A 24,055-nucleotide genomic window follows, 5' to 3' on the forward strand; every position below is an offset into this window, starting at 1 on the left:
TTGCCAGTTATGACTGTATGAACTTCTGTAAGATTTTAAAGTCACATAATACAGAGCAAGGTTTAAAAATGATTGATAATACAAGTGTCCGAGCCGAATTCGAAAACATTGACGAAGCCGCATCGTGCAGAGTGATTGACACTCGAGTATGGCTTGGTCCCACCTGCAGAACCCCTACAAGAGCCCTGGGAGAGATCGCTCTCCCAGCCATCGCCGTTCTGGATGTACGCCTTGAGATCGAACCACCCGTCCTTGGTCTCATCACAGTTCATAGCAAAGTCTACCATCCAGTAATGCTCACCCCATTCGTTCAGTGGGGTGTAGCCGTAGCCGTCGGACTGCACGTTGGATGCTTTTTTAGGATCATTGGTGGTCCATACAAGAGGGGTGCCTTCGGCGAAGGAGCCACGATAGCTCCCTTGGTCGATTTCAGCTCCGTTCCAATCGAGAAAATCATCACCTGACTTCCAAGAATTGAACTTTTCATTGCTCCCACCAATGTTGTGTGAGATAGGAATGCCACGAGCGTGATGGTTGGCTCCTCCCCTGATGAACAAGTCCTGTCCAGAAATCGCCTCTTTGTGCACAAATATGACAGTGCGTGCCCAACAGCGGGCGTCAATGTGAATAGCTGCCATAGGGTCATCACCGACGTCGACATTGAAGTGTGCGAAACCACTGTTGTCAACATTGATTGTAGGTCCACTACAAGAGCCTGAAGTTGAATTGAAATCTCCCAGAATGATGTTACAATACTCGCCGCCTGGAAGACCGGTGTACAGCCATTCAGACAATGGGTGCGTGTCTGCATTCAGAACATAGAATGCTTTATTTCCACAACCGAATGCGATCTGATTATGTCCATTGTCCCACCAGTTGGAGAGGCCCTGACCATTGGCGGTGTTGCGAAAACCAACCATGTTCCTAATCTGCCTCCAGCGATGTTCGCAGACCCAATCCCCACCGCAAGTACCGTCAGGATTGATGGTTACAGAATCAGTGTTTCCGGTGTCGTCTAATGGCGGGCCCTTGTCAGTGTCGTGATGAAATTTGAAGCTGCTCATGAGCCGTGTCAAGCCATAGGGGTAGGCCAACATAAAGGTCGTTGCCATTTTGTACTCACGGGGATTTTCGTGAGTGATGATGTTGCCCCCTCCACCGTGCCCTCGCTGGTTGTCATGGTTATCCACAAAGACAAGAGCAAAGTCATCTCGCAGCATTCCCCATGCCTCGCCAAAGTTCTTCAGATGTTTCATTTCATACCGGCCTAATTTCAATCGTTCACCAAGATGTAATCCGTACTTAAACTCAGTCACTCGACCGTAAGGAGTATACTCGCTAGCTTTGATGGGTTCACCACCCTGATCAATAACTTCCTGAAAGATAAAGGGACGACTACCAGAAGGAAAGAAGTCTGTGTTAAGGTCGTTCAACATGCCAAAAATTGCGCCCAGGTCAACGGGCCACATGTGTTTGCAAGCATCGACTCTGAATCCAGCTACACCGATGTCAATTAGTTTATTCAGGTACTCGGCGATTTTTAGTCGAACATATTCCTTTTCAGTATCCAAATCTGGGAGGCCCCTCAGATTGCAATTCCGTACCTGCAACACGTAAATTGTCACGGACAAAACATATCGTAATAAAGGCGTATGAATTGATCTTCCATTCCTAAGTAAGCTTATTCCAAGACTTCACAAGAATAATCGAACAGGGAATTACCAAACAGTCCTGACTTTATCGTAGGCTATGATATGAAATACAAATTGTATTCACATCCAGCGACATGAACACTATACTTAGTAGTTATAAAAGCAGATGCAACAAATGTTTTGAAATCAGAAAAAAAAAGAAGATGATATGGATTTCATCTTACATGTGAAAGGTATCGAGGACATTATTACAGGATTATGATGTCTGAATTGAATATATAACACTTTCTCTGTGTAAGGGAAATTCTATGATTGTTTCAAAATCCAATACCAAATATGAAACTACTTGTTCCCAGATGATTTTGTTTCTCACTTTTTGACCTCACCTCAAAGATATTAGTGTAGTCGGAAATTTCGCCATCCACTGTATTGCATTTTCCACTGTGCGTATTGAAGTCCCATGAACTGTAAGGAACATTTGGAAAGTTATTGTTCCCAAATCTGCTCCCTGACGTACCAATGCCAGACCCTGAGAATGAATGAAGCAAAAATAAATAAATAGATAAATAAATGAATAAATACATAAATACATAAATAAATAGATAGATTAAGAAAATAGATGACACTATAGTGAATAAGGAGGGTGTGCGAGTAGTTAAAATCGCGACAAAGTGTTTCATGACAAGAATTTATTTTCCAGATGTGCGGGACACGTTTGAAGCCGGTGCTTACATTCAAAGGTGTATTTGCCACTCGACAATGGTGAAAATGAAATTGTTACCAGTATATAACAGAATTATGAACTTTTGAAAACAATCTCAGAGATTAGAACACTGTAACTTTAAGGTATATATATATATATATATATATATATATATATATATTAAATCAAGGCACACATTGTACACGTGTACATTGTTTCATATTTCTCTTAACAGTCTGTCTGATCTCGTACGTACAGGCTCTTATATTTACCATGTATACACAGTCCTTCCTCTTTTAGGAAAGAAAGACTTTTATTATGGTGTGATATGTTTCTACTCTCACTCTCTTGTTGAGTGATACAAGCCTATTGTCACCACGAGTGAGAGAAAAAAACAAAACGCCTTCTTGAATCAATTGGTTAACGGCAACTTCATTCCGTTAGGTACACTGTAATCTGGGTTTTAGGAAAATCGGCCTTGCTTCTTCTTCCCTTTTTTTTTTTGTATGATAGAAGAGTAATCAGGCTTTGATAGAAATAAAACAAACTAAAAAGAAGACTGGTCTTTTCCATAAATGAGATCTTGTTTTTCTGAGTCTCACATCAAGTCATGTATAAATTTCGATTCATACTGTGTTCTAACCCACCTGAAGCATCTCCCTTCTACAATATTCATTTGTCCAAATTTCGTGATATTCTTATGTTATCAGATATGTCGTATGCACTTAGGATCAACACAAGTAATTTGACATTGACCTTCTGGGGGAGGTTCTAAGACCCAGAAATCATGAACTCTTCCTTGAATCACAGCTTTGTAGATTTTTATCATAATTCTAGCATGTTTCTTCCGGAGGGCTTGACCATTATCCTACTTCATACTATAACCTGGCATTTCCTGGTAAAATTTCGAATTAGTCTAGAATGATGTTAGGGTGAAAGAACTTGCGTAAGTGTGAACGAGCCCGGCAGTATAAAGGCTCCACAATCAACCCATCAGGCATATACCACCATTCTCATCCAATGTTAGTTCAACTGATCGTGACTTTCGGCAAACAGATTTGCATTCACACGAGGCATACATTTGGAAAGAGAAACAGTTTTGGAAAGAGTTTTGAGTTCAGTGGTGTTACCTTGCGCCATGTGGTTGATAACAGCATCGGCATAGATTCGCACTCCGACGTTGTTGCAGCGCCTCACCATGTCTCGGAGTTCTGCATCGGAGCCGCTCCGGCTGTCCAGCTTGTAACTAACCGGCTGGTAGCGCTCCCACCAGGGTCTGAAGGGATCCAACACCACACGGTGCTCATTGGGAGGTGAAATCTGCACGCCGCCGAAACCATAGGGGCCTAGGAATCTATCAAAATGGAAAGGGGATACAGGTATAGATGCAAGGCGGAAACATGGCAGTTATAAATGAGGTGAAGAACAGAGAAGAAGTTAAACTCATATGAAATACATATAAATGGTTTAAAACTCCCAGGAGTGTTATTATACATTGCTCCTAATCACATTTCTCTTATTTTAAGCGTTGATAACACATCACAAAGTGAATAGAAAGGCCGAGTCTTAAAAAAAAAAGAATGAAAGCAGAACGTAATACGATCACTATAAGCACTTATCGAAATCTATCTTGAATCTCCCATCAGGGTAGCAAATCTCACTTTCATGCCGTGACAATAATGATTGGGACCAAAATCTGAAGTTGAGTTCAACATCATCACTCACAACGCTTACTTAAAAACGGGGTTAAAGGGTTAAACAGGGTCAAGGTAATTAACAATGACTTTCGGAAACCGTCATATTCTCAAATAACAACAACAACGAAAACATTGTCTGCACAGGACACGAATGGGCATTCAATACAATATAACAGGTCTCAGAAAACATGGAAAATGCTCATTTGCACTTCTCTAAACTTCTCAGGACATTAAGCAATATCAAAGAAAATTTTGGCATTTATATGGAAGGAAACATCGGAAACAATGAACTGTGCACACGTGTCATATCAAAAACCGGGGATTGTTTCACCAGAAGGCTATGAACAGTTTAAGTGCACATCTGAGAAGCAAAGGATTTCTTTTCAGTGAAGTGTCTCAGACATTTTAATATTCTTCATCATCTTGTAGCGTACTTGTCGAAAGTTTCCTGTCTCAATTTGCCGTCCAGAATTTTGAGAAAATTTGGGCGAAGTAAAACACTGGTTCACGTACCTTTCGCATTCCTTGGTAATGTCTGTCCATTTCCACTCGAAAAGATGTACTATGGTCTGTTTATTCTCCAATGTATTTGGATTCCATTGGCTCAGGCAGGAACCAATTAGCATCGAGAAAATAGCCAAAGATCCGATCATCTTGCATTGCTGTTTATGGACCAGCAGAAAATATTACCTCCAGTCAAGGCTTTTGTCACACTTTAGTAGATAATTAATTTGTCGTTGTTGTTGAAGTTCAGGGTATTTCTTTAAAACGCAAGATTAATTCAAGTTACATTCGCAATCTTAAATTTTGTTCTGCATGTGTGGCTGTCGTTGAATACAAAGTCTTAAATATCAGTTTTGCAATATTTCAATCCAAATATAAACAAACTTTCTTTGATAGAGACACAGCTCAAGACAATGTGTATATATTGTTAAATTGTCTTTGAATTATATTGTAATTAATATCAATTATCTGTCCTCACGGCAAATTCATGTTCAAGTTAACAAACGCACATGTATCAATATAGCGCCTTTAATACATGGCAACAGAGCACGAAACTGCGCATTATGGTCCAAAGACAGAAATAACCGTTGCCTTTGAAACAAATACTCCAGGGCCGTTATTACAGTGTTTAGTCGACATTGACAAATTAGTTGGGTGTATATGATAGTTCTTTACCGTACTCCAGCCCAGCAAACACACGTGCTACATGAATTAATGTCGGCCTATATACAACGAAGAAGAAAAAGCGCCAAAGGAGGAGATGGATAAAAACAGAAACAAAGAAGGACTTTTCGGCTAATAATGATTTAAGATAGAAACCTATAGCTATGGTAGAGTTGCAAGCTAAAACTCCATACAGACTGCATACAGACGGGGACTACTTACCAAAGAACCGACTCAAGAAACAGCCAGGAACAGTTCAAAGGGTTTAGTGAGCAGTACTGATATAGCGCAAATTAATATATAGGTTCAAACATAGGGATACTGGTAGTTCGAACTTACTTTGATTCATTATTACATTATTTCATTTTTTTTTTAATAGTCACACAGACGGGAAAATGTCCATACAGAGGGTTCGCCTGTGACTTCATTGATTTGTACTTTTTACTTCGGTCTACATATTTTTCAAAAGGTAAGTCTATAAAAATTATTTCAGACAGGAGAAAATGAACATTGCATAAAGTTCATATTGCTGTTGACATGAAAGTTACACTATTGAAACATTCTCTCTATCTCTCTCTCATAAATGATTTAGAACTCAGCTGTGCTATACAGAATGGTTTCAGACAGGAAAAGATAAACATTGCATATAGTTCATATTGCTATTGACATGGAAGTTATACTATTGAAACATTCTGTCTCTTTCTCAGAAATGATATAGAATTCAACTGTGTTATTGTTCTTCAGGATATTAATGCTCAGTAAAAGTAACTTTAAACATTTACCGACTCCTATTGCATCGATTTGAATAATAATGTCTCAAAACACATCATTTGGTTTCTGCGGGTTGCGAAACATTGATTTGCACTCTTGCTTTGCTTACACTGCTGGGCAGGTCAGTTAACATTACACGTTTTCAAACAGCAGGTGTATTTCTATAAAGTATGTGTTCGCTTGACAGAAAGTCAATACAGGCACCCCTACTCTTCCATACTTTTTCCTTCTCAATAATGTATTATCAAATGATGAATTGAAGTACCTGGTTTTTACACCACTCCTGCTACCTCACCTATAGCATGGTTTATAAGACTAGTCTATTGCGGTCAGACAGTATCAGAAAAGGTTAGTCGTTTTTATTTGATCTTTGTTATTAGCCATTAATTGTTATTTCACTTCTCATTCGTTATAGTTGTTTATTCTGTTATAATCGTTCCTTTTCTCGAGCGCATAACGACATACATAGTTGTGGGTTATGATCGTGTGTAGGCGTTTTTATAATACTGTTATCGTCATCATGACGTCCGTGAAGATCCGCACCCTTCCACGGGGGAAAAAAATCATTACTTAGCAAATGATTCATTGATACAGAGGACACTTAGGGCTTTTTTTTTTAGTCGACGTTTTCTTTTCACAAAATTTCAGTAGTTCAGGAGCTTCTTTACAGAGGTTAAGATTTTAAATCCTTGATATAAACAAAGAATCGACACTTTTGGTAAATATGCGTTTGCCATAAAGCACAACAAATCGGTCTCATTGCCAGAATCTATCCTATTTGATAATAAGAAGTAATTTTCTTTTCCCAAGTAAGAGATTCATTCATTCTTTGTTCTCGCACACAAGAAAATATCGGACATAGCATGCACAAAAAACAACCAACATTGAATACAATCAATTATAGTATGTGTCTCGGTATACGCCTTTGTGATTGATAGCGAGAGAGAGGGAGGAGAGAGAGAGAGAGAGAAACCGATCGGTGTAATGCAATAAATACAGTAAAGACTATTGTCTATCAACAGGTAATGTTCGTAATTCTGACAGTTCGTTAATCCAAAAATGACATAACGTTTGTTATTCCGAAGGTTCGTCATTCCGAACCATGCAAATTCGCTATACACCTATACGTTTGTTAATCCTAAAATGAAATAGGGTTCGTTGATCCGAAAATTTGAGGTGTTGTTCCGAGCGTCTCCGAAGGTTCTTAATCCCAGAAATGAGAGAGAGAGAGAAAAAAAAAATCTAACGAACGTTCGGAATTACGAACATAATTTCGTTTTCGGGCTAACTAATCTTTAGAATAACGAACCTTTCTTCTTTTTTTTTTTTGTTTTATTTTCGGATTAACGAACCTTCGGAATAACGAACTTTTTTCATTGTCGGATTAACGAATCTTCGGAATAACGAACTGTCAACAAACCAGGTGCTAGTATACAAGACCTAACAAGGCATGCAATCTCACACTCTTTACTGTGTGGTGTTGAGACTAGCATTCAGCCTTTATACATCGTTATCATGTCTTCATTGCTTATTATCAAAGTGATGAAGCTAAGTAATGACCACAATCAAATCCGGCACCAAAAGGCACTTACATAACTGGGTCAGGATGGCCTTCGAAAACAGTCCCGAGGTGCACAAAGTGGATGCGTCGTAAACATCGAACTTTGGTCTCATCAGTGATCCCTGCTCTATAAAAAAGCGATATCAATAAAAGAGGATATCTACTGCTATGATAATTGCTATTTAGCGAAAATAATGACGCTCATAATATTATCACGGAAGAACTACAGAGCAAGAGTAATCAGGGTGCACGTTACAAACTCAACACAAACGAGTCATACAGCCCACGAGTTATACAGCCCACGAGTCACACAGCCCACGAGTAATACTGCCCACTAGTCATACAGTCCTAGAGTTATGCAGCTCACGAGGTCATACAGCCCACGAGCTATAGTCACTAAATGAACAAGATCCACGAGCTCGATATAAATTGAAGTATAGGCCCACGAGCTATACGGTCCACGAGCTAAACACTAGGCAAATAAGGCGCATGCATGGGCTCGACACTAGGCAAACAAAGCCCACGAGCTCGACCCTATAGACCAAAAAAAACAAAACAAAAAAACAAAAAAGATCCACGAGCTCGACATCACATCATGTCGCTTAATGTACGCAGTGTTGAGCTCTTGGACCTTTCACTTATTATCGACCTCAAGGGCCATATTTGCCTAGAATGCCTCGCTCAGTACATTATGGTCATGTATCTTATGATTTGTAGCTAGTGGGCTAGTACTTAACTTGTTGTATAGCTAATGGGCAGTATGACAAGTGGGCTGTATGATTAGTGGGCTGTATGACTCGTGGGCTAACCCCGAGTAATGTTAGAGTATAGTATCAAATTGTAGATTTCTTTTTCATTATCTATCGATAATGACAATTAAGCAAAAGTATATGAGTCCAAAATGGGCATTCATAATATTGTTCCTCCAATACAGTATCTGATGATGTTCATTATACAATGACATCCCTGACATTTTGTATGGTTACAGTTTGCATTTACACCCGTCGATCTCTGATTCCGTCAGAAATTAGGGTAAAATATTATCTATAATTCGCATTGTCATTATGTACAGTATCATATCTCACCGATGTATACGATGTCGTATTTTTTATATGTTTGGTCAAAAACGGTAGGAACAGAAAAATACCCTGTATGACGTTCCTAATAACCCTAATCCAATATTTACCACGTCATAAAGTATGGGCTCATGATCTCCAGGAAAATAATGATAGCGCGCATTATTATATCGTAGCACAACTCACTGGCAAAAACTAGACACAGATAGTGAAAATGGCTCTACGTGGAACGAAGAAAAGCCAGAAGTCAGATAGTGAATTGTATCTGAATACTAAAGATGATGACCCTATCCGTTTGTCTCGTCAAGTCACTTTACTTGACAGCATATCTCTTATAGTCGGGGGAGTGATAGGATCGGGAATCTTCATTTCTCCTACCAGCGTCCTTGCCAACTCAGGAGGAATAGGATGGGCTCTACTCATCTGGGTGTTCTGTGGGATTTTGTCCATACTAGGGGCTCTAACTTACGCCGAGCTTGGGACGACATTTTCCGTTTCCGGGGGAGATTTCTCCTATCTTCTAGAAGCTTGTGGTCCAATTCCTGCTTTTCTGCGTTTGTGGAGCAGCATTGTGGCTTTGAGAACTGCTCCAGTAGTGGTTCTAAGTCTGACATTCGCCTCCAATCTCCTTCTTCCTCTCTATGTTGACTGCTCTAATCCTGAAGTCACTACCAGACTCACTGCAGCCCTCATGATGGGTAGGTACACATGGTTCAGTTCAGTTAAGTTCAGTTCGAGTTTATTTCTGCATATTTTCAAGGAAATCATAATGAAAATGACAACACGTGTATCTTTATAGGAAAAAACAATATTACATTCATAGTATGATAATCACCATGACGACAATGAGATCAAAAGAATCGACGATACACTTGTTTCCAAGTAAAGAGGAAGAAGAAATACAAGTGCCTGTCGTCGTGCACATGCTTGATAGTGATGACAGTGATGGTCTATAGGTGGGAATTCGTATTACCATGATTACTGCTAATTACGTTCATAATTACGTTCAGTCTAAATTACTTCAGATACATTAAAGGATGACACGCAGTCATACTTGCTGACTTTTCTCCTGAAATTTCAAGGACATGATCTTTCTCATTAATTTCATCTCTTTTGTGAACTGCATAAAGTATTCATTTGGTGTTAAATACTTACAGGAGTGATATTCTTCTTGAATAGTACCAGTGTGCCCGGAAGCCGCTTTGTGAATGCATTCATGACTGTAGCAAAGCTTGCGGCCTTGTTGGTGATCATCATAGCTGGGATCGTTCAACTTGCCCAAGGTAATGTTTCAGAAGGCTAGGAAGTTACTTTCGTAACAGTGTTAATGATGAGCATGATGAGGAAGTTATCACGTGTCATGTGAACGTGTCATGTCTCTATTCTTCTGAGCAATTTAACAAGACATCATTCTCAAGTTTACTAATCATATTCAACAACTATAGTTAACTTACATCTCATAACTACTTGTGCTTCAGGGCCAAAACCATTAAAAATGTACAATTCAGGTTTTGAAATTTTGAAAAAATAAAGTTTTCTCAAAAACATTCCGACAACGAAAAATTGCTAGAGGATACACTGAATTTCAACTTAAACAAAAATGAGCAACAAATATTGCAAACTTTTTATGTTCTGAAATTTGAAGTTGAACATGAAAATTTCACCACTGTAACTTACGTTACTGCGCTTATTTTTCTTTGACCATATTCATTCTGTTTAGGGATGGACAATTTAACTATCCTTCTATTGGTGGATAGTTTCGAAGATATGACCATTCTTATTTCAATGTGCCTGCTATATTTTCCATTCATTTGATGAGTTGCTGTAACCGTGAATTAAGATATTGATAGATATGATGGAGGTTGTTAACTATGTAAAGTTAGATTGTTTCCTGTGGTTTTTTTATTCGTACACATAGAACTTGCAGAAAACTGCCAAATGATTTTAGATGGATTTGTCCTGCACATATTCTCAAACAATCTCAGTCACCATATGACAAATGAAAATGTGACTGTTTAAACCTTGGTAACGTTTGTTACGCATATGAGTCACGTATGTTACATGAATATATTAAACACTAAAAAAGAAGATACATTTTAAGAGTTCTAATAAATATCAAAAGTACCAGCGTTGCAAGACCTTCAGTACTTCTGGAAGCAGATTTATTTAATTGTCGTCTGATTTTATCGTCCTTATAGTATATACATTTGGCCAAAAATGAAAAATTGGAATACAATATTTAGATTTCAAGAGTTTATTTTGTCTGAATATCATGAGTTTCACTGCAAAATTACCTGTTGAAGTGTCCTGTTTAAAACCAAAGGAATGCATTTATATAAGAGTCACAAAAGACATTGTCAAGAACCCCTAAAATGTATCAGTGTGTACTATGAACAATTGTAACGTATGTTTCAAATGTTTCCAGATTGAAATATTAATCACTCGAAAGTGGAGATGCATTGGAAAGTGCATTAAAAAGGAATGATGCATCGCTAAACAACATTGCACAGTGTGAGTGCACAAACTGGTCAGCACTTAACTGTTTAGCATATTAAAGTTTACATCAATAAGGTATATAAGGCATAAGAGTGAAAAATGTGAAATAAATCACATCGAGCCTATGAAGTTTAAAATGCAAACACCAGCACTGCTTTATGATTAATAATGCATGATTATCACGAGTTTCATTAATGAACAAACCATGCATTATTGTTGCTTAAAACGTACAGATTTCTTGGCACATTATTCAATAATGTGCTAAGAAATCTGTAAGTTTTAAGCAACAATAATGCATGGTTTGGGTAATAGTCTCAAAAATACAGAATTATGAACAATTTAAGAGTGGTCACGTAAATAGACAGCTTTCTCACGGTTTTAGATTGAGAGTATAACTGACCTATGACACACTAGTCTATAAAGACAACAATGATAAACACAAAAAGGCGCACCTTTCATAATTTGGATACCCCCCCCCCCTTTTTTTTTTGGGGGGGGGGGGGAGAGGCAATGGAAAAGGCATAGAAATGTCAGAAGAACAAATTGCAGTTCTTCTATTTCCATTACATAGAATAAAAGTTCGGTGACCTATAAAATGTTTTCAGTGGACATCATTATAAAAGACAACTGTAAACTCACAATCTAGTATTTTTCTGCAAAAGGCAACTTTCAATAAAAGGCATACTGGGTAAGAGCCAGTGTAGGAGAGAATAATGCAAAAGTGGCGAGTTGTATTATAGTGAAATTATATAAAAGTTGGTATAAGAGCGTTAGTATGACGCTTTCTTCTATTTTCTTGGTTAAACTTCATATTTTCATTAATATCTCGGAATAGTTAGATTGGGTAGAAATTTTCATGGATGATTTTCGGTGCATAAACAAGGAAATTTACATATATTTCATCCTTTCAATTTGATATCTACAAGCCAACACTTTTATACAGTACCTTTCATTGTAAAGCATACATAAGTATACATCATTAGCAAATTTTTAAATTTGTGAATCAATTTCCTTGTCAATCCTTGTCAATCAAGTCGACATTATCACCTTCATTCACCCTTTGCTGAGATCGGTTTAAGTCTCCTTTTATTTTCTTGCCGAACGCTCTGTGCTTTTTAACTCTTTCATTTTTTTTTCTGCGCTCTTGTTTTTCCCAACTCTTAAGATTTTCCACAGGAACGTAATACTTTTTTACACGTTGTTTCTCGGATTTACTCTCTTAAAAAAAATCGAGTGAAAGTATTCACTCTTAATGGGGTGAATAAAAAAAAAGAGTGAATTTAGAGTGAAAATGTTCATTTTCACTCTTTTTAGAGTGACCTCAGGGACCACTCCTAAATCTTCGAGTGATCCCTGAGGTCACCCCAAAATGAGTGAAAATGAACTTTTTTTTTCACTCAAAATTCATTCCAATTTTACTCTAGATTCACTCTTTTTTTGTATTCAATCCATGAAGAGTGAATATTTTCACTCAATTTTTTTCAAGAGAGTACGGAAGGCTTCTTCTCCAATCTTTTCCTTTTTCCTTCTTCAGTAATCGGCCTGAATCTTGGCTCTTTATTTTCCCATTTTGACCTCTAGGAACCGAAGGAGTAATGATAAGATTCCCTTAACAGAGAAATAAGAAAATCCATACTACAAATCAGTAATAAGATATTCTTACATAATTACGTAACCTACGTTACCTCTAATTACAAGGAATGAAGTGTCACATAATGAATTTGGTAGACTACAGTCACTATAACTTTGAAGTAAATGATATGATAATTAAAATGAAAACCATTATTTTCATCATTCATATATCATTAACATACATATTGGATTGATTTTGATAGAGTGATTGAAACCTACGTTACCAGGGTATTCAGGGCCTCATTGACAATGATTATCGCCAAAAAGAATGGTTAGTGCAAGCGTAAAATTGAAATATGTTTTTCATCTGTTTATTTATGGATATTAGTCTTTTTTAGGATAAAGCTTTGGTGAAAAGTACGACAGTGTACATGCAGATGTAAAATTGAAACCTACGTTACCTTAAGTGAAACCTACGTTACAATATTGACCCTATGTTTAAGTACCTTAATGTTGTATAAATATCTGAGTGTGATGTAAACTTATTATTCTCCTCGACAAAACAAACACCAAAGTACTTGCTTATAGTAAAAAAGTACCAATATTTGAATGTGATTACGCTAAACATGACTTTGAAAATATATATACCGTTCGCTCAGATACTGAGAAAGATCTCGTGCAGTCCATTCCCTGTGAGTCGTCAACGTGATGTGCCATTTTGTCGCAAGGACTGTTTCTAAGCAACTATGGAGTAAGATGGCTCTAGATAGCACTTGTTATCGATGAATGGTTGCAATGTTAGTGAATCTAATTAAGATTATTTTTTCGGGGGTAACGTATGTTTCGATAACGTAAGTTACATCAGACCTTCGATGTGACTTTTTCAAGCGATTAGTAATGGCTCAAAATTGAAAACTCAGTGGAGAGATTGGGGTACCGTATGCCTATGTTTGGCATCTTCCTTGTAACATTTTCATTTTTAATTTTCCATAGCGGTGGTAACGTATGTTTCATTTCTTAACCATACGGTCTGACACACATTAGTGCTTGAAGCTTTTTTCTCTGCAGCAGATAACCAGGTGGCACAACTATTGTTTACAGCATTGGACGAGACATTTTCTAAGTTTTTAGGACGGATAATTCACAATTTCAACCCCAGGGAATGTTTTAAAGGAAAACTTGAAATCATGGTAACGTATGTTTCACAGGCCTTTGCGACAAATTTGACTTGTAAAATAATTCAACTGAACAGTTTTCAATTATATTTCTTTTTATTCTAACGTGTAGGCAAATGGCTTAATTTGCCTTAGAACAAGTTTTAATGAAAAAAGATCATGCTTTCATTTGCATAATAGTAACATATCGGCAAAACTATTAATTTGCGACATGCTGTTTTTGGCGGGTTTACCATCTTTATGAATGCATAACTTCCGAAAGAATCATAACTGGATGTTCAAATTCTCGGCAGTTCTAGTTAACAATGTACTAACGGTAACTATTACCCGAAACTTATGACAATCGGTCGTTGCTTTATTTTTTCTTTGGTAAAACTATTGCGACAGGTATTTCACTAAATTGTACATATTTAGTGGTTTTGAACCTTCACTTGTGTTGCACCATTTTGGCTTATAATATGAGCTCTTTACAAACCATAAGAGCTGTATAAGATCAATAAAATATTATAACTACTAAATGCAACATCATAACTACTAGTACGGCACTTGTACAGTACTTGTTTTCCTATCTATACAATTATACTATAAATGAGAGCCCTGTCTTTATTACAGTTGGGCTTAAAGGGATTGTATAGTTTTGGTTGAGTCCTAACTCCAGGTTTCTAACATTTTTTTCGTGAGATAATGAGAAACCTCTTATGAAATGTAATAGAGCATGGAATTCCAAGAGGAATTCAACGTTTATTCGATAAAAATTGGTTTTGATATAGTAGAGATATCCGAAACAATGCAATCCCAATAAAAGATGGGACCAATCTTTTATTGGGATCATCTCTTTAACTTTGTTTTTAGACATCTCAGCCATTTCACAAGGGATTTTCATAAAAGAAACTATGAATATCTCTAAAATGGTATGCCATGTATCATTTCAGAAATGGTTTCTTGGCATTTCACAAAAAGCTAGAATTCTCATTTCCACAAATAGTACTATACCATCCCTTTAAGTCAGCTTGTAATCTTGTTTTCTATTTTTCATCTATTTCTTTCTAGGTAATGTTGCAAATTTTACCGGTGCCTTTGATACGTCAGATTTCAGCTTTCGGACGTTTCCCTTGGCGGTATATTCTGGTCTGTTTGCTTATTCTGGCTGGTAGGTATTCTGAAAATATTCACCTTGGTTACATTGCTTGAAAGAAAAACGAACAAATGATTCTACAGAAGGTTATATGCCTTCCAATCACAATATCAAAATAGATATGTATATGAATAATACACCTGTATATTTTGTAGTATCCTAGATGACCATCTCCTCCCTCCTCCCCCCCCCCCCCCCCCCCCGTAGATGAGAAGATTCTCCGAACAGTAGGCCCTACTCTGGAAGTCGAGGGTTTCCTTTGTGTTTTCCCCTTTATGTTCTGTCTCTTCTGATATCTTTTAAAAAAAAATCACAATTTTGAGGGTTGCATCCCCATACTCTGCAGCGCCTATCCCCTACCTCCGTTTTTTATTTGTTCCGTGGCCCCTTGAGGAAGTACTAGGTGTTTCAAAAAACATTTTCCACTTTTGATCCTTAATAGTTCAAAAACTATTTATCCGATAAAAATGTCATTGATATGAGTAATAGCTGGGTAGTGTACAATTTGGTTGGAGGTAATTTGCACGTGAAAGCATAAATCAATTTCATTAAATCTAAGATTGATTTTGAAGTAAGATTTCAGATTTTGATCAGATTTTAACCCTCTGTACAAAAACTGAACTTCGCACAGGAACCAATGATGTGCATGTGAGTGTGTGCTGACAATGGCCCTGAACAATGGACATGCCTGAACCACCTGTTGACTAGGCGTCAGTCTCGCGCTCCCTGGCACATGAATGCTTAATCAATAATTCATGTGGATTGCCCTGGGCACTGCTAGTCTGAATTCATGCACGGTAGAAAGTGCTTGCAGACACCACATTTCATTCCAGCTGGCAATCATTTTCAAATTTTGCTTCACATATCACTAAATTTGGGATGTAAATAAGCATAAATGATCTAAAGTTCCTCATTTTAATACAACTGTCTACTAATTAAATTGTCTGACAAAATTTTTCGCTTTTTCGATAAAAAGCGATCATCTTTGGTAAAGAGTTCAGCAGCATTTACCATAAGGGCGATTTGTTTCACAGTAGATTTATTTAAGGCTCCATATACACAAAATATTATATACTGTAATTTCTTTTCTTTGCTTCCTGTCACGACGTTTACGATAGAACAGAAGGTATTCATTGTAATTCTGTTTTTCAGAAGTAGGGAGAGCACTGTCGCGACTCAACGACAGTATCGACAGACGTTTGACTTTACACAGATACTGCCAGAGGCTGTATAAAGACTAGCTGTGATAGTGGAATTTCTCATGAATAAATAATGAAGCATTCAAACTCTGGCCATTGTTCAGGATCATTGTCAGGGTGTTAACCACACACTCCCATACACACCCATTGACCCCTGTGCAAAGTGAAATTTTGTACAGAGGGTTGATAATAGAGCAAAGTCTGGAACCTATTAACTGTGAAATTAATCATGGATTTCATGAAACTTATTTATGTTTTCATATTTAAACCACCTTCAACCAAATTGTACACTATCTAGCTATTACTCATATCAATTACAGTGTTATCTGATACATAATTTTTGAATTATTAAGAATCAAAAATGGGAAATGTTTTTTGAAACACCTAGTATAAGCCTATAATATGTGTGTGTGTGTGTGTGTGTGTGTGTGTGTGTGTGTGTGTGTGTGTGTGTGTGTGTGTGTGTGTGTGTGTGTGTGTGTGTGTGTGTGTTTACACTGTGTCGTCTCTGTAGTGCTGACGCCTTTCTAGATTCGTTTTAAGTCAGATTGCATGAAAATAATGATGGATGTATACACTGTCAGCTGCGTTTAAACAACACGTATTTCATGACAGGTAGCCAGCCTGGTATGCAGCCTGACTGGTATAACTTATAATGTAGAGATGAATAAACCTCTGCTTGTTTTGATTCGTACCCTCGTCTTTAGGCAATACCTGCCCCAGGTGACAGAAGAAATCATCAATCCATCCAGGTATTTGTATACTTAACTCGATATCCGTATTAAATTAAATCACCGCAAATTATTCCTTTTGCTGTTTTATTTTTGAAACCTTCTTGTGTGATTTTGTTACTGACATTTGAATGATTTTCGTTGCGTAGACCTTTTCATTTCTAACGATGGTGGCTTATCGATCGTCCTGTATGCAGAGAGCGTAACCCATGGAGGGTTCTCCAGGTTGCAATGGTTATTACTCACCAAACACACACACACACACACACACACACACTCACACGCACACACACATTGTTTGATGCTTTATTAAAAGTATACCAGTAGAAATCCTTGAGACTGTATGTGCGGTGAGCAATAATGTTTTATAGCGTATAATCGCATTTTCACTTTGTTTCGTGCTCACTAGCTCAGTGCGACATTTCATTGAATCACCCTGGTTTTTGCACCTGCACCTACAATCCGCTCTTTCCGTTCTGTGTAAAATTAACCATATGTTTTCTTTTCTTTCTATTTATCTAGTTATGTCTCTTTCTCTTTCCTCTTTGTTATTCTTTTTTATTACAGGACAATTCCATTAGCCGTCATCATTTCCATGACAATAGTAACGGTTGTGTACTTGTTGACTAACGTCGCGTATTTCACCGTGTTGTCTGCCGACCAGGTTCTCTCCTCGAGCTCAGTAGCTTTGGTATGATACCTCCCAAAAGATCTGTCATTTATGATACAATATTCTTCAAAAGAACTGTATACTGTTTGCGTTCGGTGCCAGTTTTTGTTCTTAAAAATAATCAAAGATTATACGAGGGAAAAGCGGAATCACCTTCTCAAAAAAAAAAAAAAAAACCAAGTGATTCAGATAGACTAATACGTTATGTTTATAGCCGTTTTACGTTATATCAGGTTGAATATTTCGTAATAAAGCCGCAGTGACAATAAAAAGGGACTTTGAAATTTATTTTTTGTATATCAGGACTTCGGTCGCATTGTTCTGGGGGATTGGTACTGGATTTTGGGCATTGGCGTGGCTCTATCATGTCTCGGATCAAGCAATGGCACTGTATTCTCCTTCTCAAGGTAATGCAGTCTGCGAACAAAGAATGATCTCAAAGTGCGTTAATAAAAAAAAGTGATTGTTTGTATGCTTGTTAAGTAGGCCCACTTTATAGACTCACGCTAACTTACCATTCATCTCATTTCGTTAGACTAAGGGACAAGGCAAAAGTCGCAGTCAACTCTAGGCGTACTGCATGTTCGGGTTGTGAAATGATGAATATTGAAATACCATTTAATTGATTTGATTCACTTGTTGATTAATGAGTCACTTTTTCGATGAATCACTGAATGTTTTAAGCGACATGGTTTCAGCCAGAATAATCGTTGTTCCACTTAGAATTGAAATGTATTGCTATGTAGGGTTAATGGGTGATGTTCGCTATTCAGAAGGTCGTTAATCCGAAAATGAAACAAGCTTCGTAATTCTGATGGTTCATTAATCCGGAACACCTTATTCCCTATACCTAAATGTTCGTTAACACTTGTGACGTTATTCCGAAGGTTTGTTGGTGCAAAAATGAACTAAGGTTCATCCACGTACTGAAGGTTTGTTATTCCAATATTGAAACATTTAATGACCTTTACTCTGAAAATGAAATGAGTTTCGCCAGTCCCAAGCAATCCACTGGGAAGTTGGAAGCCGGTTGGAAGGGACACGGGGGGGGGGGGGGGGGGGGGGGGGGGTGGATGGGGGAATAACGATTATGTCGAGTGTGGAAAGAACTTACACTAGTATCTAATTTTCAGATCAACGAACCTTATGGAAGTAATGAACCTTTCTTTCACTTAATTGCGCTAATGAACCTTCGGAATAACACGAACCCTATTTCATATGCGGAATTATAAACCCCCGGATTAATGAATTTTCGGAATAACGACCTTAGAAATAATGAACCTTATTTAATTTTCGGATAAACAGCCATTCGGAACAGCGAACCTTATTTCATTTTCGGAATTACGAACCGTTGGGGTGACGAAATTGCGGAATAACGCACTTTATATCATGACTGGTCGATAAACAAGTTTCTGATATCTTGCTATTGGGTGCTATAATCATTATACTATAATTTCGTTAATTCATCTGTCATTTAAAATGAAAAGTTATATATTTATGTGAATATGTGAATCTAGACGTACATACATGAGGACTATAGCTTTTGATTTTATGTGAATCTATTTTTGGACTGATTTTTTATAGAGTCCTATTGGTTGCATCTCGGGAAGGAATGATGCCTTCTATTGCCTCTATGATACATGTGGACAGGAAGACACCTTTACCTGCTGCTGCTGTCATGGTGAGGAAAACAATTTACTCACTTTGGAAAATCATACGAGGTGTTTGTGTGTGTTTGTGTATGTGTGTGTTTGTGCGTGTGTGCTTGTGTTTGCGATTGACATCACGTTATTCACGTGTATTTACTGAAAGCATCACAATCATTTCGTTCTCTGTGCATCTGTATTATAGGCACCTGTTTGTCTGGTAATGCTGATCGGTGGCAATGTCAACGCCTTGATTAATTATCTGAGTGTGACTCGCTGGCTAGTTATCGGCGCAACCTGTGCCATCGTCCCATATTACAGATGGAAGTATCCAGATCTAGAACGACCATTTAAGGTAAGAACCATTATTTCCGAGAGTCAAAACATGTTTTTTAATAGTCTACATATTTACCTAATAACGTGATATGGTCTTGAGTTGTACATCAGTTTGTCTTGAGCAAATGGTAGGCCTACTAAGAAGTATGGACAAACACTTAGGATCTATAATCACAATATGTCAGCTACTAGAAGTATTATTGGAAAGACGGTATGGACAGACTATGCGGGTCCTTGAAAGTGGTATGTGCAGAGTGGCTTTACCCTATATGTGAAAATTATCGTCTTCATCCTACACATTGGACTGCACCCTATCAGACCTTTAATTCCGTATTTAGCCTGGTATAATCGACTTATTTTTCAACAGCTTCCGCTTTTGTGTTTAGCTCAACACAACAAAATGCTCGACGTACGATCAGCAACTATGATATGGGCCCTAAATATGCTCCGTCTTATCGCAATATTGTCATACGGTGTCCTTGGGCATAAATATGTTCATGTGCTAATCCTACACACGGCCGGTTTGAAGCGCTCGGGTCAATTTCACCTTTCTCCTGTTTGACCAGAAAGGGACTATGAATATTAGGGCCCCGTGGCAATGTCCATAAAACGACCAAGAAGACAACTACTAAGGCTATTAAAAAGGCGACCTATTAGTTGCATTGTGCACGTGTGCATGAATAGGCCTAGATGTCAAACGACATTTCTTTTTACAGATGATGCAGCTATATGTACGGGTAATTATTTTGAAAGCCTTTTTGTATTCTCCATGTAATGGCCTTAAAAAGAAAGAAACCGCAAAATTACTTATTTGGTCAAGCGACTGTCCATGGGAGTGTCCAAAGGCCGATTAGAGTCTCTTAATTGTTCCAATCGACTGTGAACACATCGGCTTTTTTTTCATATTTGTCAGCTCTAGATTCAATTTCTCAACTTCTATCTCATTTCGGGGGATCTCTGTAAGATTAAGGGTTATACATAATAGTCCGAGGCTCTAACAGAATGTCGAAAAGGTGTGATAGTCCAAGGGTGCTAGACCGATCAAGGCAGGGGCCGCCGAACCATTGGGTTTAGGGGAGGGGCTGCAGCCCCCAGAGTTTTTGAGTCTGAAAAAAAGAAAAGAAAAAGAAAATCGGACCAAAAAAATAACATCGGACGTTTGAGTATAGCAGGTCTACAGTGTCCCTGCATCGATAATGAATACACACACCAACAACGTGAGCACCTCCCGGCACATACACCCACATAACGCGCACTCTCAGACAGCACTGATACACAATGAAACCGTGAGATATTTTTGTTTTTCTTCTGTCTTGTGTGTGTGTCACTGTGATCTGCTGAAATTTGCTATAAAAAGCCTGTTCCTTTTTTCGAAGGTGTGGAAGGACAGCAACTTTTTTTAAACGAAAATGAATGGTAAGGTAGAAGTCAAAAAGCTTTGAATTAATATCTACTTGTTAAATTCTTTAAAAAGCAAGTCACAATGAAATTATAGAGAGTGTGTGTATCACCATATCATCATTTTGTTTTGTTTTGTCCGCAGGTGCCTCTGGTGATCCCTGTTGTATTCTTCCTGTGCTGTATGTTCATCGTTGCCATGTCTCTCTACAGCAGTCCAGTGGATTGTGGGATAGGTCTGGGAATCTTCTTTGGTGGAATACCTGTCTATTACATCTTTGTCTGGTGGGAGAATAAACCAATCTGGTTCAACCAAGGCATGGGTAAGTATCAATCAATGATTGTAGTTGAATCTTATGTTAGCTCTTACAACAAAACTTAAAATAAAAAGAAACAAAACAAACTGCATGGAATTTACACCACTTATAGTCTTACTACAGCTACTCAACCAAAGCATCTTCACTTCGACATACACTTTGGTCTTGATGAAAGGGAGTACGTATCTCTCCACATCGTATGGTAAAGATTTGCTTTTCTTGATCGATCGATGCAAACATCCTCACCCAGTCTTCCTTATAGGAGAACCCTGCTCTAATATCCGCTCATTTCTTTAGTGTTGGCAGAAATAGACTAGACATAGTCAAATAGCGTATTTTGCGTGTGAACTTAAACTAAAAACACATCAATGAAAACGAACATCTTTTTGTAAACCTCATTTGCAGGCAAAGTAATATACATATTTTTTGCCTTATACTGATGAAGTATAAGTGTCATCATGCTTTAAAGACGTATTAAAATACTTTAAATGACAACATAGCCTGAATAATCTTGAAATGTAAAGCTTTTTATGATTATGTTACATAACATCCAATAAACAATCTCCAACATTTTTCGATATTTTTCACATCTTTTATTTTAAAGTGTTCTTAGCCATGAACTCAGTCTGTCGGTTGCTTTCATGGGCATACTTCCTTTACTATAAGTAAAGTAGTACATGAAATTCAATTGTTCTCAAAATATCTTTTCCATATAACCAATTCATTGTAAATCGACAACGACAAAGCAGAAAACATGAAAACGTGAGTCATAAACTGTCCCCACCAATATCTTCTTAAAATGTTAATTTTTATTCTCACCCATCAATTTCTGCAATTATATCAAACCAACAACACTAGCAGAAACAAAGAGAATGCATGCCATTGCACAAACACCCATGATCACATCGCAGTGATGATTTCTATGACACTTTTACACAGTATTTTGGGACGTACTTGATCTTGAACTTCACTCAAACCATTTCATCTCTGTTCTACCCTCCACCTTTCCTACACCCATAGATCACTAGATAAGTTATACGACAAGGGAAGTAATCACATGCAGATCATTTTTTTATATTAATCTTACTGAATGTGTTTGCAAGACAGTAAGCTATAGTAGTCAGGGTATTTGCCATTCGTGAGATCAGAATAGGGTATTCTCATATCAAGAGATTATCCACATTCAAGTAGACACATTTTCTCAATCGACAGTTATCTATTTTCAAAACAAAGGTGTACGGGTTGATCATCGACACTTGAATATCATTTGACGGATTGTTGTAAGGAACACGAAAAGTGACATTACAAATAAAGGGGTACTGATATGGTTCTCACACGAGGTGGCAGAAGAAGCTGATGTGAGATCAGACGATCTGAACTAGTCAAGATGTATGGAGCAAAAGGAACCTCAAGGCATGGAGGCATTATATGCACAACTACGGACGGAGGAGGCTTGTTAAACAGCGGAAATGTATACAGGATAACAATATAGAAAAAGCCATCAGTATTGAGATTGAACTGAGAACATTCTGTTGAGAATGGAAAAATGGAGAATGTGACGCAGCAGTTATAGTCCCTTGATAAAAGCAGGTATAAGCAGATATAAGGAAATCAGGTTTAAGAAAAGCAGGTAATGAAGAACGAGAAACTGCAACAATAATTTGCCCTCAAGCACAGAAACCAGCATGCTATTTAAATTACTAATTGCATTACAGTATTTTTTTTTTGCACATTCTTTCACGTACACAGATCACTTGACGGTTTTCCTTCAGCAGCTCTTGTGTGTCGTACCTCCAGAGGATATCCAAAATAAATCCGAAATTCTAGAAGAACCTGGGAGAGTCGAAGAGTCGGAGTAGGACGAGATGAACTACCAGTAACCGCATGGTGGACCAACAATCAATGCACCTACAAACACATTTGTTTCTTTTCCAACACGTTTGTCCCCTTCATATTTTGCTTAAGGAGACGCTCGTTTCCATATACGAACATGTTTTGTCTTACCATGGATCAACATCAACACAGATCCTTTCAATAAGGATAATTGTGTTTTGGGGGTTGTCGTACTTCTTATATATAGGCCTATCAATATATAATATTTGAGGTGGAAGTTGATCTCGATCTTGCTCTCCCTTTTAATCGAGCTTTCGGCCTGTTATCAGGCCTTCATCAGGATCTACCAGCAGAACAATAATATTGTCTAAATGACGTAATGTTCCGTGATATACAACGCAATAATACCAATCTTTTGAGTTGTTGTATAATATCTTTATATACATAAATCAATCATTTACTTCAACAGAAAAATATAATCCAACACCATCTTATCAACATTGAAAAAAACATTTAAAAAAATGTTTCTTGATAAGTTTTAATAATCGATTTCATGGTAATTAAATTTCTGTATATTAACCACTGTTTTCTATAGAAGTATTTTCATTTCGTATACTCGGATGGTTATTTTCTGTTTAATTCTTATTCTGATGGCATATAAATGCTCTCGGTAAACATTTTGTACATAAACCTGTACTATATATAATAGCATATCCATGCCAGGGTTCATTTCATAATTGAGCCCTTGTACATATGTATATAGGCCTATATAGTGTTTTCGTTATAACGCTTTGCCTGTATTCCGTAGGGGGCCTACATTTTACAAGCAGTGCTTCTTAGTAGTCCCCTCCACATTTGTGATTATGTTTAAAAAAATGTCACGATATTTTGTTTATATTGTACTCTGTGTATATTATATG

At 37.5% G+C, this 24,055-nt stretch overlaps 2 protein-coding genes across 2 annotated transcripts; one reads left to right on the forward strand and one right to left on the reverse strand.

The window, feature by feature from the left end:
- Positions 1-62: 62 nt before the first annotated feature.
- Positions 63-4,678, reverse strand: LOC139729320 (pancreatic alpha-amylase 2a5-like). The gene is made up of 4 exons (XM_071640246.1): positions 4,566-4,678; positions 3,486-3,709; positions 2,039-2,181; positions 63-1,604 (listed from the first exon to the last, which is right to left on the reverse strand). Exons 1-4 carry the CDS (start codon positions 4,676-4,678, stop codon positions 63-65), a joined length of 2,022 nt encoding a protein of 673 aa, XP_071496347.1.
- Positions 4,679-8,841: 4,163 nt separating this feature from the next.
- LOC139729358 (cystine/glutamate transporter-like) lies at positions 8,842-23,161 on the forward strand. Its single transcript, XM_071640286.1, has 10 exons — positions 8,842-9,325; positions 9,785-9,910; positions 14,921-15,020; positions 16,912-16,956; positions 17,503-17,626; positions 17,909-18,012; positions 19,190-19,286; positions 19,457-19,606; positions 21,131-21,308; positions 23,052-23,161. The coding sequence occupies exons 1-10, from the start codon at positions 8,842-8,844 to the stop codon at positions 23,159-23,161; spliced, it is 1,518 nt and encodes a 505-aa protein (XP_071496387.1).
- The last annotated feature ends 894 nt before the right edge of the window (positions 23,162-24,055 follow it).

The sequence above is a fragment of the Diadema antillarum genome, unplaced genomic scaffold (assembly GCF_040938485.1).
Source record: "Diadema antillarum isolate AM-2024a unplaced genomic scaffold, OU_Dant_1.0 seq00000234_RagTag, whole genome shotgun sequence".
Lineage (NCBI taxonomy): Eukaryota > Metazoa > Echinodermata > Echinoidea > Diadematoida > Diadematidae > Diadema > Diadema antillarum.

What these genes read in the sequence shown, in the direction of transcription:
- LOC139729358 (XM_071640286.1), top strand. Translation starts at nt 8,842, where the DNA reads ATGGCTCTACGTGGAACGAAGAAAAGCCAGAAGTCAGATAGTGAATTG. An exon ending in CCTCGAGCTCAGTAGCTTTG is followed by an intron (nt 17,627 to 17,908) that starts GTATGATACCTC and finishes TTTGTATATCAG; the next exon opens with GACTTCGGTCGCATTGTTCT. An exon ending in ACTGTATTCTCCTTCTCAAG is followed by an intron (nt 18,013 to 19,189) that starts GTAATGCAGTCT and finishes GATTTTTTATAG; the next exon opens with AGTCCTATTGGTTGCATCTC.
- LOC139729320 (XM_071640246.1), bottom strand. Translation starts at nt 4,678, where the DNA reads ATGCTAATTGGTTCCTGCCTGAGCCAATGGAATCCAAATACATTGGAG. An exon ending in ATTACCAAGGAATGCGAAAG is followed by an intron (nt 3,710 to 4,565) that starts GTACGTGAACCA and finishes CCATTTTGATAG; the next exon opens with ATTCCTAGGCCCCTATGGTT. An exon ending in ACTACACTAATATCTTTGAG is followed by an intron (nt 1,605 to 2,038) that starts GTGAGGTCAAAA and finishes TACGTGTTGCAG; the next exon opens with GTACGGAATTGCAATCTGAG.